Source organism: Sinohyriopsis cumingii, chromosome 17 (genome assembly GCF_028554795.1).
Source record: "Sinohyriopsis cumingii isolate HCF-2022 chromosome 17, ASM2855479v2, whole genome shotgun sequence".
NCBI lineage: Eukaryota > Metazoa > Mollusca > Bivalvia > Unionida > Unionidae > Sinohyriopsis > Sinohyriopsis cumingii.
Window position 1 is genome coordinate 38,318,260 of NC_142977.1, and position 14,119 is coordinate 38,332,378.

A 14,119-nucleotide genomic window follows, 5' to 3' on the forward strand; every position below is an offset into this window, starting at 1 on the left:
TTTTGTTTAAAAACCGTGCCTTATTTTGTTTACTTCGCTGTTACTTTTATTCCAAAAATTTATCCGTATGTAGTAGCAGCGAAATTTATTTATTTTTGTATTTTTTTTATTTATTTATATTGTGAAATGATCCGGACACAGAATGAGGAACAGTTGATAGTGCTGGTGACTTTATACACAGGAGTCTGACGTTTTATCAATAAAGTACGGCGAAATCTCTGACAACATGAAATTACATTATCGGTTATGTAAATGTTCATGAAATCACCTTATCGGTTATATAAATGAACATTTACATAACCGATAAAGTGATATCATGTTGTCAGAGATTTCGCCGTACTTTATTGAAAAATGTCAGACTCCTGTGCTTCATATTATCTTGGTGCGGTATCTTGACTGAAAAGTAAATTAAATTTTATCGTTTTCTCACTGTTTAAATGACCTCCTAAATTGCACACATACACTATACAACTTGAGAATATATCTAATTTTTTCCTAACATAAAAATAGGAAATGATTCGTATTATAAGATTGATATGCATATGCAGCATCCCATAATATCGATCGTCTGTCTGAAGAACATCTAAATCGAACATGCCACAAAACACATGTGTTGCACAATAGTATAGCTACGAAGTGCACCGAAAGTATATTAACCATTTGATTACCTTCATCATGACACAAGAAACAGAGGACGATATCCAGTTGAATATAAATACAGGAGGTGATAATTTACTTCTAGAAACTAAGGAAAGAAGGGGTGCAATCCGGGGAAATAGGGTAAGGATACTCACATAAGTCTGCTTCCTATTTTCGATAGTTACGTAATCAACACATGTCCAGAACATTATAAAATGCAGCAATGCAGAGCCCACTACTAACGTAACATCCTATATTGACAGTGATGAGTGGTTGTCAGATTCGGTGCAATGACTCTATTATCCAGAATTTAGTTCGGCAATCTATTTGAGATGCTCCCACCGCTGAGGTCCACGTAAATACGTTTTTATTTAAGTTTACTGCAGGATAGAGCGTTCATAGACATTAGCCTTCAGCGTTATTAAATTTCAGTCGATACAAGTTTGTCATATATATATATATATATATATATATATATATATATATATATATATGAACCTTCTACAGTACAGGTAAATGGGAATGAACCAAAGAATAATTGAATTTTCCAGAAGCTACAACCTGATCCAAAACTTTGGCCAGGCACACAAAAGTAACAAAAGTATAAGAACAGAACTCAAATTGGATTGCTTAACATATAGGACTAGTCCATTATATCAGTCAGGCAAATATCTTTTAACAAGAATTTTGTCCCAGGCAAGTTCATTTTGCCTCAGATCAAGTTGAAAATGTGTTGCTTTAAAGTAATAAATTAATTCATTTCTGATAAAGAGCACTTGTTTATTTAACCCTCAACAGAGGAAACACAAAGGATGAATTTACAATGATTGTTGTTGTTTTTGTGGGGTTTAACTCCATTTTTCAGCACACGATAGGCTATGCATGGCAGCCAGTATTAATGGTGGAGGAAGAACCTGGGAAAACCCAGGAAAGAACCACCAACCGATGAGAAGCTACTGGCAAGCTTTCTCACATGCAGACAGGTGAGATGGCAGTGATCTGTACAGTAATACCTCGTGCATTCACGTTTCTGGATTCGCGAATTCACGGATTCGCGAAATTTTCATTGGTACCCTCTACGTACATGTTTTCTTTATTTTATTGAATTGTACCTTTGTTATATGACTTCTGTGACATATGAAGTTTACTTAGTTTACCTTCCTGACAATGACAAAGAAAATGTCAGTCATTAAGTTTACAGTCCCATTCGTTACTTGGTTTTACCTTACTGTGAGTACAAAAGAAAACGGCAGCCAATGAATTAGTATAGGGGTAATATTAGTACACATGTACCATACTGTAAATGCGTTTTTGTGGCAAATACCCATTAGGCGATACTGTACTCTATTTTTACATCAACCATTTATTTCTCTTTTCAAGGGTAATGTATTAAGCTAACTTTTAAATGAAATTAAAGTGCTTTGGGAGCATGATTTGAGTCATATTTAGGGTTTAAACCCTAGAAATAAGCATTTATTAGCATTTTTAGTGACTTGTACCAAACATTCGCGATTCCTCCTGATCCGCGACTGGTTCTGGAACCTAACCTGGTGAATGTTCGAGGTATTACTGTAATGGAGAGTGCTTTTGGCCACTTGGAGCCCCAATTTACAATGAACTACATTGAGTACAATTGAGTACAACCTTTGCATGCAACAGCAGCACAGAGGTTCCGTTTCACCTGTATATGCCTGTTTTACTGATAAATTTGCCACTGTACCAGAAAAAGATGAGGTTGGTATTCATATGCCGACAAACGCGTTTTAAGTCTTGAAAGTAAACTGCCTGAACATCAGTGTCTTTAAGAAGTCGACTTATTCTTTTCACACAGTTGTAGTCCCACATCCCTGCTGGCTTTGTGAATGTCGGCAACAACACAAAACAAGAAGGAGAATCGACTTATCTCTTTGATGTGTCACAAGGATTTGATATTTGATTAAAGATGAAACAATATAAAATAGCACACTCCTTTTTCATTTTGATGCTCTTTCTATAGATCAAATGACCTGGACGCTTACACTTACCCTCCAACACCTCAGATTTGTTAATTCTGGCCTTGGTAACCTGGACTGGAAATTAAATATTGCCAAAATTAAGTTCACCCAGTTGTTGCCAGTATTTTGGAGGCAGCAGCTTCAATATCAATAGCAGATGCAATACGTTTTTGTTCATCCTGATGACGGTATGGTTCAACCAATGATGGATTTTCTTGATCCAGTGCAACTATGGATCTCAATAATTTGGGTATATCAGCTTTTCGCAAACTACTTGGTATTCACATTCCATGCCGTTGTGTGATTTGTTTCGGCTGATGTATAAACTATAATTGGCATGCTTATATAATGGGAAAGCCTTCTCTAATTAGAGAAGTCCATCAATAACTCGTTTTTTTTTTATACTTTACCAGGATCAGAAACTGCAATTGCTTTCAGTCCTATCTATTATTATATTTATTTCTGTATCAGTCACAAGTGTTTGTGCCAATCTCTGGCATCTCGCATGATAATATTCATGAACAGATCCATATGGTCAGCAAAGTTGATTATGTGATTTGACTCCAGTACCACATTTAATGACAGTCAAGCACTGGGGCCAGTATGTAACACTAGCAGATATGTTTTACAGTATTCATAATGCTTGTTCTGCCATAGAGTTCATATTTTCCAAGGCATACACCTTTGCATTTGTTGCATCCCAGTGCCACTGTGCTTTTATGTAGCGGATGCTAACCAGTTATTATGTACTTTTGAGAGAGTGACATATGTAAGGTGAAGTTGTTTGCATTTAAAACATGCACAATGGACAGAATTTGGTATACCTCTATGCACATTAATGTAATGTGGATGATATTTCTTTGGATATTGTACTTTTGGAAATTGTACATGATCTAAACACACTGCTAACTAAAATGACTGCCCCCTTTTGCTAAAAACATCAACCTGAATTAGTCTAAAGTACACTATGCATAGCAGCTATTAAAATAAGGAAAATTAATTTTGCCAGACTAGACAATACCAGCTTCTGAAAGTGCTGTGAATAAATTACCAAATATATAAAATGTAAAAAAAGTTATTAAAGATGAAACAATATAAAATAACACACTCCTTTTTCATGTTGATGCTCTTTCTATAGATCAAATGACCTGGACGCTTACACTTACCCTCCAACACCTCAGATTTGTTAATTCTGGCCTTGGTAACCTGCACTGGAAATTAAATATTGCCAAAATTACCAAATATATAAAATGTAAAAAAAAGCTATCTTCTCTTTTTTATACAACTTACCTGTGAAGTTCAGGAAGTGAAAATGACCAAGTGGAGCTAGCAGTTTCTAAAGGTGCACATCTGGAGTAAGGCCATCTGTATACTCTGTAACCCATATTACACCCATCAATCATATACCAAAATAAAGGGAAATAAGGGTTCTTTGAATTATACCTAAGATATACAAGGTCTTTTTTAAATAGCCAGTATAACCAGTGAGGAAGGCGGGGGAAAATCCTATTCTTTAAAATTACAATCCTATGCAAAATGCGAAACTGTAGAGTGCCACCATATATTTAAGAGTTTGTTTAATTGGGTGTAAATACTGCTACTTTTTTTACATTCTTTTTATGGTGGGGCATAAACAGGATTAAGCATGGATACTCGTTGCTTATCTTTAATCTCCTCCTCTGCATCAAAGGGTACAGTGAGTTCAAGGCTAAGTGGATAAAGAACTTTACAGAGTCCATTATGTGATCATATTGTAATTCAGAGTTTGAAATCATGCTTTCTCAGATAAACAGGCTTGTTCTTTTTATAATCATCAGATTCATGCACAAACAAGAATAAAATAAATTCCAACTTACTATAAGCTCAAATGAGATCCAATGATCTGTCATTGCAAAGTATGACACCAACTCGAATATGACCAGACTTTATGTGCTGGTATCCAATAACATAAAATGTATTAGAGAGATGGTAAATTTCCTCATTAGTGTTTCTTTCATTGCTTTTAGTAATAGCTTCAGAATGTTTTTTGTTGTTGCTTGTGCTGCTACTCTTCTGTTTTTTTAAAAATAAAATTTGTTTATCCACTGAAGATTGGTGAGTTTGGATTCCATGGTTGTATAATAACTGGAAAAAAAAATATGTTTAATAGGAGGCTTTGTTCTGCTTTGCCCATCTCAAATGATCTCTCTGTAACTAGAAGTTTTTTCATGCTAATAATCCATGGGCTTCACATAGTATGTGGCTTGCCTGCTAAAATGAGCCAAAGTCATGGGGATAGAGGCTGTAACCTAGAGAAGTAATACAGGAGCATAAAAAAAGGCAAAACTACCATAATTACACTACTTGCAGTATAGAAATTTGATAAGTGGCAACCTGATTGTTCTTGGAGATTTCAGCTTTCACTTTGCTCTGGAAATCTATAGACATCAAAACTCCTAGATTCTATTTACATCTTTAACCTCAAACAGTCAGTTAGCCAACATGGTCAGATTTTACACTGGTTTCTTCATAGACCTGATGTTGGTATTCTTTATTGGTGTCCCATGAACCTGCATCAGATCATGATAGCACCTACTTAGTCAACAGGGCACAAATAGTTTCCATTTATGGAAAACATTCCAGTCTAGTTGATCTTTTTGTTGGTGTTCCACAAGGTTCTGTTGTCTGCCCCATTCTCTTCATTCTATACACTCAGCGGCTATCAAGTGTCATAACTGACATTGGGTAACTCACCAATTGTACATTTATGACACTCAGACTTATAAATCAAGCTGCCCAGCTGAAGTTGAAGCTACCATCAAAGGCACACAGGTACATTTCTGATGTGAAGTCATGATGACATGTAACAAGATGCAGATGAATGATGATAAAACTGAAGCCATCCTAACCACATGGAAAGACCTTCTCATTCACATCCTTCATTTCAAATTTTTTGAACAAGGTTGCCAAGTGTATTATTCAGTCAAGAGACAATATGCATCTAAGATGTACAATACCAAGTGGAGTATCGTTTGTGATTGGTAGAAAATGTGTCAGTCTTAGCTGTCAATGTATGAGTTCAGTAGCTGATTTTCTTCTCGTCTTTTTCCAAGGGAAGCAATGCTCAGTTTCATCCTTTAAGGGCTGTACAAATGCCATTTCCAACCCTCAAATTTTCAAAAGGTCTGATCATTGCGACAGATTCTCACTTAGCAAAGAACAAAGTATTTTGAGGTACAAGACCACTGTCTCGAAATCTAACATTGAAAATGGAGTCTTTCTTGCATCTTGTTGTCTCTTAGTGCCCCTTCACCCATGAACCTTTTGGTGAAGCTTCCTTGGAGAACCTTACTCTCAAGGTTGTTTTGTAGCCATCCTTAGCATCTGCGAGACAAAGAGTTATGCCCAATCCATAGGTCAGGGCTGTATCAGGTTCCGTGGGAATTAAGAGTCAGTTTCTCTCCTTTACCAACCAGGTTTTTTGTTGCATAAAACCAGCTTCCATTGGTTGCACCTCTTCTGACTGAGATCCCCAGTCTCAGTCATATTTGTGCTGGTCATGATCAAGACAGATTTTTGTGTCCAGAGAAAGCTTTACATTTTTATTTGGCCTAGTGGTTAGAGCATCTGCCTCTGATGCAGGAGGTTGTGGGTTTGATCCCCGGCTGAGTCATACCAAAGACTTACAAAAATGATACTGACAGCTGCCTCGCTTAGCACTCAGCATTAGGAGGTTAGTGTTAGGACTGGTTGGCCAGGTGTCAGGATAATGTGACTGGGTGGGACATCATGCTACATGTCTGCGGGATAATGCCCCAATGCTAGACATCACTATAAACTGCAGACATTGTAGCGATATGACTGAAAAATTGTTAAAGCTACGTTAAAAGTCCAAGTCACACACATACACATTTTTATTTGGCAGCCATGAAAGGGAGACAGAAGGGTAGGAAGCATTTTTTCCTTCCTTTTAAAAGTTGAACTGATATTTCAGCTTCCACCAATATCTAGGTGGATTGCATTAACTATCAAGAGAATTTACCAGTCCCTTACTGATAGAGGTCTTTCTTTCCAAAAAATGTAAACCTATGAGATTCAAGCCATTGCTGCCTCATGGCCTGTCTAACTCATTCGTCTTTGGTGGATGTGATGAATGGCATTTTCTATAATGGGAGGATTAATACATGTCACACGGTCAGGGAATTTTTCTCCCACAATTTTGTAAACTGGAGTAATAAGTGATACATAATACATTTTTGCTACATTTCTATTTGTTTATAAAAATATCCCTGCATGGTTGGTGTTTTATGATGTATTGAGAGAGAGAATGTCTTGATAGTATGTTATAAGTTTCTGAATTTATATTCAAAAGATATTGGATGGAAAGAAATGTCTTCTATTGTAAATATAGTGCCTAAATTGTTCACCTCCAACAGACTAATAAATCTCAGTCTCCTTGAATGTAATTTGATATGACAGGACTTATTTAGTCCTACTTTCTAGTACTTCAGTCTCCTTGAATGTACTTTGATATGACAAGACTTGTTTAGTCCTACTTTCTAGTACTTCATTCTCCTTGAATGTACTTTGATATGACAGGACTTATTTAGTCCTACTTTCTAGTGCTTCAGTCTCCTACGGAAATTATGCCTTGGTCAAGTGGCTGGATTTCTGACGTAGTGTTTTTCGGGAGGTACGAAACTTTGATCTTGCCATCACTGCTGACAAGATTTTCCGCTGGGGGGGTGGGCAGGGCAATTATCCAGCAGGAGGAGAGCTTTTTCCTCCAGCTTGAGTTTTCGTAAATGAGCCCGAACATCTGGAACGAATGTTTTGTGAAACCAGTCGTCAAATATGGAGCTATTCATCCAAGCATTCTTGCTGTTAGTGTACTGAAATGGAAGTGCCTTCATATTTACATGATGAAAACATCTGGGAGCTTTCGATTTTCCAGTCATCAGAGGTCTGACTTTGTGGCTGCCAGACTTGTTAACACAAAATAAGAGAGTCACTCTGTCCTTCCTCTTCTTGAAACCTTCTCGTTTGTGACTGTCAGTCTTGGTCTCTCACAAAGACGATTTACTGGCTTTACTCATGGATCCGTAATAAGTAACTCTTCCGATAATGTTTACTTCGGCTTAACAATTCAAAAACCTAATGAAACCAGTTTTCTCTTCTAGAGTAGAATACGGAGCTTCACCACAACCTGTTCAAATTGATAAATTTCAGAAGCCAAGCGTTGTACACACTATTTCTCGTACGTTATATATATCGTATTATTTTAGAATTCATACACGATCACTTCTCCAAAATCACTTAAAGAACCTGGATAAATTGTTAAGTTCCGATCGTTTATTATTAAAAGTCATACGCGAATTCTTCCACCAAATTATAATAAACGTTTTACACACTATTTCTCGTACGTTAAACAAATATTTTCATGGTCCGATAAAAATACACGTAAATGAATTTCAAATTTCAGGAACCATGCCACGATCATATTATTTTAAAAGTCACAACTAATCTCATGCCCAAAATGAAGTTAATTTCTTGTTTTGTTTTTTTTACTTTTCTCCAAATTTTTTTTCTCCATGTCTGAATGAATATACGAAATTTCGGGACCCATGCTACGACCGCGTTATATCCGAATTCGCGTTATGGCGGGGCGCGTTATAGCGGGGTTCCACTGTAATTTGATATGACAGGACTTGTTTACTCTTACTTTCTAGTGCTTCCGTCTCCATGAATGTACTTTGATGTGACAGGATTTGTTTACTCCTACCTTCTAGTGCTTCAGTCTCCTTGAATGTACTTTGATATGACAGGACTTATTTAGTCCTACTTTCTAATGCTTCTGTCTCTTTGAATGTACTTTGATATGACAGGACTTGTTCAGTCCTACCTTCTAGTGCTTCAGTCTCCTTGAATGTACTTTGATATGACAGGACTTACTTAGTCAAATTTTCTAGTGCTTCTGTCTCTTTGAATGTACTTTGATATGACAGGACTTGTTCAGTCCTACTTTCTAGTGCTTCAGTCTCCTTGAATGTTTGTGTAATTTGATATGGCATTACTTGTCCATTTTTGATATGACAGGACTTGTCCAGTCCTACATTCTAGTTCCTCAGCAGACTATATATGTTACCGAATTGGAAGAGTACACTGTAGCTATCTACAGTGCATATAACTAGATACCAAGAAAATTATTTAAAATTTTAACTTTGATATTTTCAGAGTCAGAGAATTAAAGTCAGAAGAACAGAAAACTTGAAAGCAAATAGAGCAAGTGAAAAGAAGCATTTGCTGCACTTGGAACATGAACATCCTGAAGGTTCTGAAAAGAAAAGAAAGGTCGTCTCCCAGGAATTCAAATTCACGGAAAAGCAGCACTATAGACATATTCATCATGCTGTTGGGAAGACTGCTGACCCACCTTCAACAGGAGTGATTTCTTCACTTTTTAAAAACAATCCAGAAATTCCAAAAATTGACAGGTTATTTGTAGCATTTTTATATTAATTTTCATACAGTTTCATAAAAAAAATTGCTTTTTTATCCCTTGAACTGATCAGCTGCCTTGGGGAATCTTCTCAAGTAAAAATGGGTAGTCTGCTAATACTTTGTATAGAAATGGGTAGTCTACTGATGCTTTGTATAAAAATGGGTAGTCTGCTACTACTTTGTATAGAAATGGGTAGTCTGCTAATACTTAGCATAGAAATGGGTAGTCTGCTAATACTTTTTATAGAAATGGGTAGTTTGCTAATACTTTTTATAGAAATGGGTAGTCTGCTAATACTTTTTATAGAAATGGGTAGTCTGCTAATACTTTTTATAGAAATGGGTAGTCTGCTAATAATTTGTATAGAAATGGGTAGTCTGCTAATACGTTGTATACAAATGGGTAGTCTGCTGATGCTTTGTATAGAAATGGGTAGTCTGCTAATACTTTGTATAGAAATGTGTAGTCTGCTGATACTTTGTATAGAAATGGGTAGTCTGCTAATACTTTGTATAGAAATGGGTAGTCTGCTGATACTTTGTATAAAAATGGGTAGTCTGCTAATACTTAGTATAGAAATGGGTAGTCTGCTGATACTTAGTATAGAAATGTGTAGTCTGCTGATACTTTGTATAAAAATGGGTAGTCTGCTAATACTTTTAAAGAAATGGGTAGTCTGCTAATACTTTTATAAAAGTGGGTAGTCTGCTAATACTTTTATAAAAATGGGTAGTCTGCTAATACTTAGTATAGAAATGGGTAGTCTGCTGATGCTTTGTATAAAAATGGTTAGTCTGCTAATACTTTTATAGAAATGGGTAGTCTGCTAATACTTTTATAAAAATGGGTAGTCTGCTAATACGTAGTATAGAAATGATTAGTCTCTAATACTTTGTATAGAAATGGGTAGTTTGCTGATACTTTGTATAGAAATGGGTAGTCTTCTTATACTTTGTATAGAAATGGGTAGTATGCTGATACTTTGTATAGAAATGGGTAGTCTGCTAATACTTTGTATAGAAATGGGTAGTCTACAAATACTTTGTATAGAAATGGTAGTCTGATATTGCTTTGTATAGAAATGGGTAGTTTGCTAATACTTTATAGATTTCTTATTAGTAGATAGATCAGAATTTGACTGTAATGTTATTGTTTACTTACCATTTGCAGGTATAATTTATATATACCATGTTGTCTTAGGTATATGTTGGTAGCGTCTTTCTGTTTGGTACATAATGTTCTCATTACATATGTTTTGGAAGAGGAGTAATTCTATTTTTCTTTATATCTTTCAGAATAAAGGTGGACACAGTGATGGAGGAAGTTTTTTCCACCAAATTCTTGCATGATCTCCCTCTTCATCCATTCATGGTACATATATATGTATTTATTACTGTTTTATCTTTGGTTATAATGTACTCCATAACATCTCTTCATTATTGCTACAAGAATGAATTGGAAATTTTTGAATTTTCATCTTTAATTTGTCACTCACTATCTTTTATGTAGATTTATTGGGTTAAATAATGGGTTTGTTAGTATGTTAATTTAATTGTGTACATATTATATACACACTTTTATTATGCAAACAGATTGGGTTTGATCACAGTCTATGTGCATTATGCAATGGAAGATCAGGGTTTGTATTGTTTGCTGTTGTGCTTGACTTATTAGTGAGTATACATAGCGTATCTACCCGAACATGCTTGACTTATTAGTGAGTATACATGGTGTATCTACCTGAACATGCTTGACTTATTAGTGAGTTTACTTGGTGTATCTACCCGAACATGCTTGACTTATTAGTGAGTATACATGGTGTATCTACCCAAACATGCTTGACTTATTAGTGAGTATACATGGCATATCTACCCGAACATGCTTGACTTAGTGAGTATACATGGTGTATCTACCAGAACATGCTTGACTTATTAGTGAGTATACATGGTGTATCTACCCGAACATGCTTGACTTAGTGAGTATACTTGGTGTATCTACCCGAACATGCTTGACTTATTATTGAGTATACATGGTGTATCTACCCGAACATGCTTGACTTATTAGTGAGTATACATGGTGTATCTACCTAAACATGCTTGACTTATTAGTGAGTATACATGGCGTATCTACCCGAACATGCTTGACTTATTAGTCAGTATACATGGTGTATCTACCTGAACATGCTTGTCTTATTAGTGAGTATACTTGGTGTATCTAACCGAACATGCTTGACTTATTAGTGAGTATACATGGTGTATCTACCCAAACATGCTTGACTTATTAGTGAGTATACATGGCATATCTACCCGAACATGCTTGACTTAGTGAGTATACTTGGTGTATCTACCAGAACATGCTTGACTTATTAGTGAGTATACATGGTGTATCTACCCGAACATGCTTGACTTAGTGAGTATACTTGGTGTATCTACCCGAACATGCTTGACTTATTAGTGAGTATACATGGTGTATCTACCCGAACATGCTTGACTTATTTGTGAGTATACATGGTGTATCTACCCAAACATGCTTGACTTATTAGTGAGTATACATGGCGTATCTACCCGAACATGCTTGACTTATTAGTGAGTATACATAGTGTATCTACCTGAACATGCTTGACTTATTAGTGAGTATACTTGGTGTATCTACCCGAACATGCTTGACTTATTAGTGAGTATACATGGTGTATCTACCCAAACATGCTTGACTTATTAGTGAGTATACATGGCGTATCTACCCGAACATGCTTGACTTAGTGAGTATACATGTTGTATCTACCAGAACATGCTTGACTTATTAGTGAGTATACATGGTGTATCTACCCGAACATGCTTGACTTAGTGAGTATACTTGGTGTATCTACCCGAACATGCTTGACTTATTAGTGAGTATACATGGTGTATCTACCAGAACATGCTTGACTTATTAGTGAGTATACATGGCATATCTACCCGAACATGCTTGACTTAGTGAGTATACATGGCATATCTACCCGAACATGCTTGACTTAGTGAGTATACATGGTGTATCTACCAGAACATGCTTGACTTATTAGTGAGTATACATGGCATATCTACCCTAACATGCTTGACTTAGTGAGTATACATGGTGTATCTACCAGAACATGCTTGACTTATTAGTGAGTATACATGGTGTATCTACCAGAAAATGCTTGACTTATTAGTGAGTATACATGGTGTATCTACCCAAACATGCTTGACTTATTAGTGAGTATACACGGTGTATCTACCCGAACATGCTTGACTTATTAGTGAGTATACATGGTGTATCTACCCGAACATGCTTGACTTAGTGAGTATACATGGCGTATCTACCCGAACATGCTTGACTTAGTGAGTATACATGGTGTATCTACCAGAACATGCTTGACGTATTAGTGAGTATACATGGCGTATCTACCCGAACATGCTTGACTTAGTGAGTATACATGGCGTATCTACCCGAACATGCTTGACTTAGTGAGTATACATGGCGTATCTACCAGAACATGCTTGACTTATTAGTGAGTATACATGGTGTATCTACCCGAACATGCTTGACTTAGTGAGTATACTTGGTGTATCTACCCGAACATGCTTGACTTAGTGAGTATACATGGCGTATCTACCCGAACATGCTTGACTTAGTGAGTATACATGGCGTATCTACCCGAACATGCTTGACTTATTAGTGAGTATACATGGCGTATCTACCCGAACATGCTTGACTTAGTGAGTATACATGACGTATCTACCAGAACATGCTTGACTTATTAGTGAGTATACATGGCGTATCTACCCGAACATGCTTGACTTATTAGTGAGTATACATGGTGTATCTACCTGAACATGCTTGACTTATTAGTGAGTATACTTGGTGTATCTACCCGAACATGCTTGACTTATTAGTGAGTATACATGGTGTATCTACCCAAACATGCTTGACTTATTAGTGAGTATACATGGCGTATCTACCCGAACATGCTTGACTTAGTGAGTATACATGGTGTATCTACCAGAACATGCTTGACTTATTAGTGAGTATACATGGCGTATCTACCCTAACATGCTTGACTTATTAGTGAGTATACATGGCATATCTACCCAAACATGCTTGACTTAGTGAGTATACATGGCGTATCTACCCGAACATGCTTGACTTATTAGTGAGTATACATGGTGTATCTACCCGAACATGCTTGACTTATTAGTGAGTATACATGGCGTATCTACCTGAACATGCTTGACTTATTAGTGAGTATACATGGTGTATCTACCAGAAAATGCTTGACTTATTAGTGAGGATACATGGTGTATCTACCAGAACATGCTCAGATTTTTCTGCCAGTTGTCATTAAAATACCTCAGAAATGCTACAGTAGCCACCATGACAGTCTGCATTGCATGTGCCCGAAGCACAATGGCGAACCATTTTACTGATAAATTTTCAGTTATGTGTTGAGAATTATTCAATCTCCTCTGCAATATAATCATAAAGAACAAGAAGACTAAAATACTAGAACTGTTGCTTGAAGCAGAATTACTAATGGAACACTGTATATAACAATGATCACTGCAGTGTTCAAATTCACACTTCACTGACTTTTGGACAAAGCCACTGAATCAACATCATGTCAAACTCTACTGGTACACACAAACATTTTTCAGGTAAGCAATGCTGGAAATATTGAATGAAACAAGTCTAACATTCTGAAAGCAGTGTATAATTAGGTTCTGTCTTTAACACATTTTTGCATGAGCAGCAATTGTCCATTCAGTATGAATTGGCCTGATTTATGAAGTTTTAAGTAGAACGTCTAAAGGCTGAAGCTGGTTTCTACATGAGGCAGGTTCAAGCAAGTTTTGATTCGATTGTTGGCAATTTGAGGCTCTGAATACATCAGATGTTGACACTGTTTGCTAACTGCATTGTGCAAGTGGCAGATGGTCGTGTGTTTCTTTCATATGTGGAATGATGACATTATTTCAGCAAACAGGGATCT

The 14,119-nt window shown here is 36.4% G+C and overlaps 1 protein-coding gene across 1 annotated transcript in view; it reads left to right on the plus strand.

The window, feature by feature from the left end:
* Positions 1–604: 604 nt before the first annotated feature.
* LOC149778452 (ATP-dependent DNA helicase DDX31-like) overlaps positions 605–14,119 on the plus strand; it is a 108,938-nt gene continuing 95,423 nt past the window's right edge. The window contains exons 1-3 of the mRNA XM_089939288.1: positions 605–780; positions 8,847–9,106; positions 10,410–10,485. Of these exons, the coding sequence (XP_089795414.1) occupies positions 676–780; positions 8,847–9,106; positions 10,410–10,485 (441 nt within the window). The 5' untranslated portion in view covers positions 605–675. The remainder of the gene's footprint in view (positions 781–8,846; positions 9,107–10,409; positions 10,486–14,119) is intronic.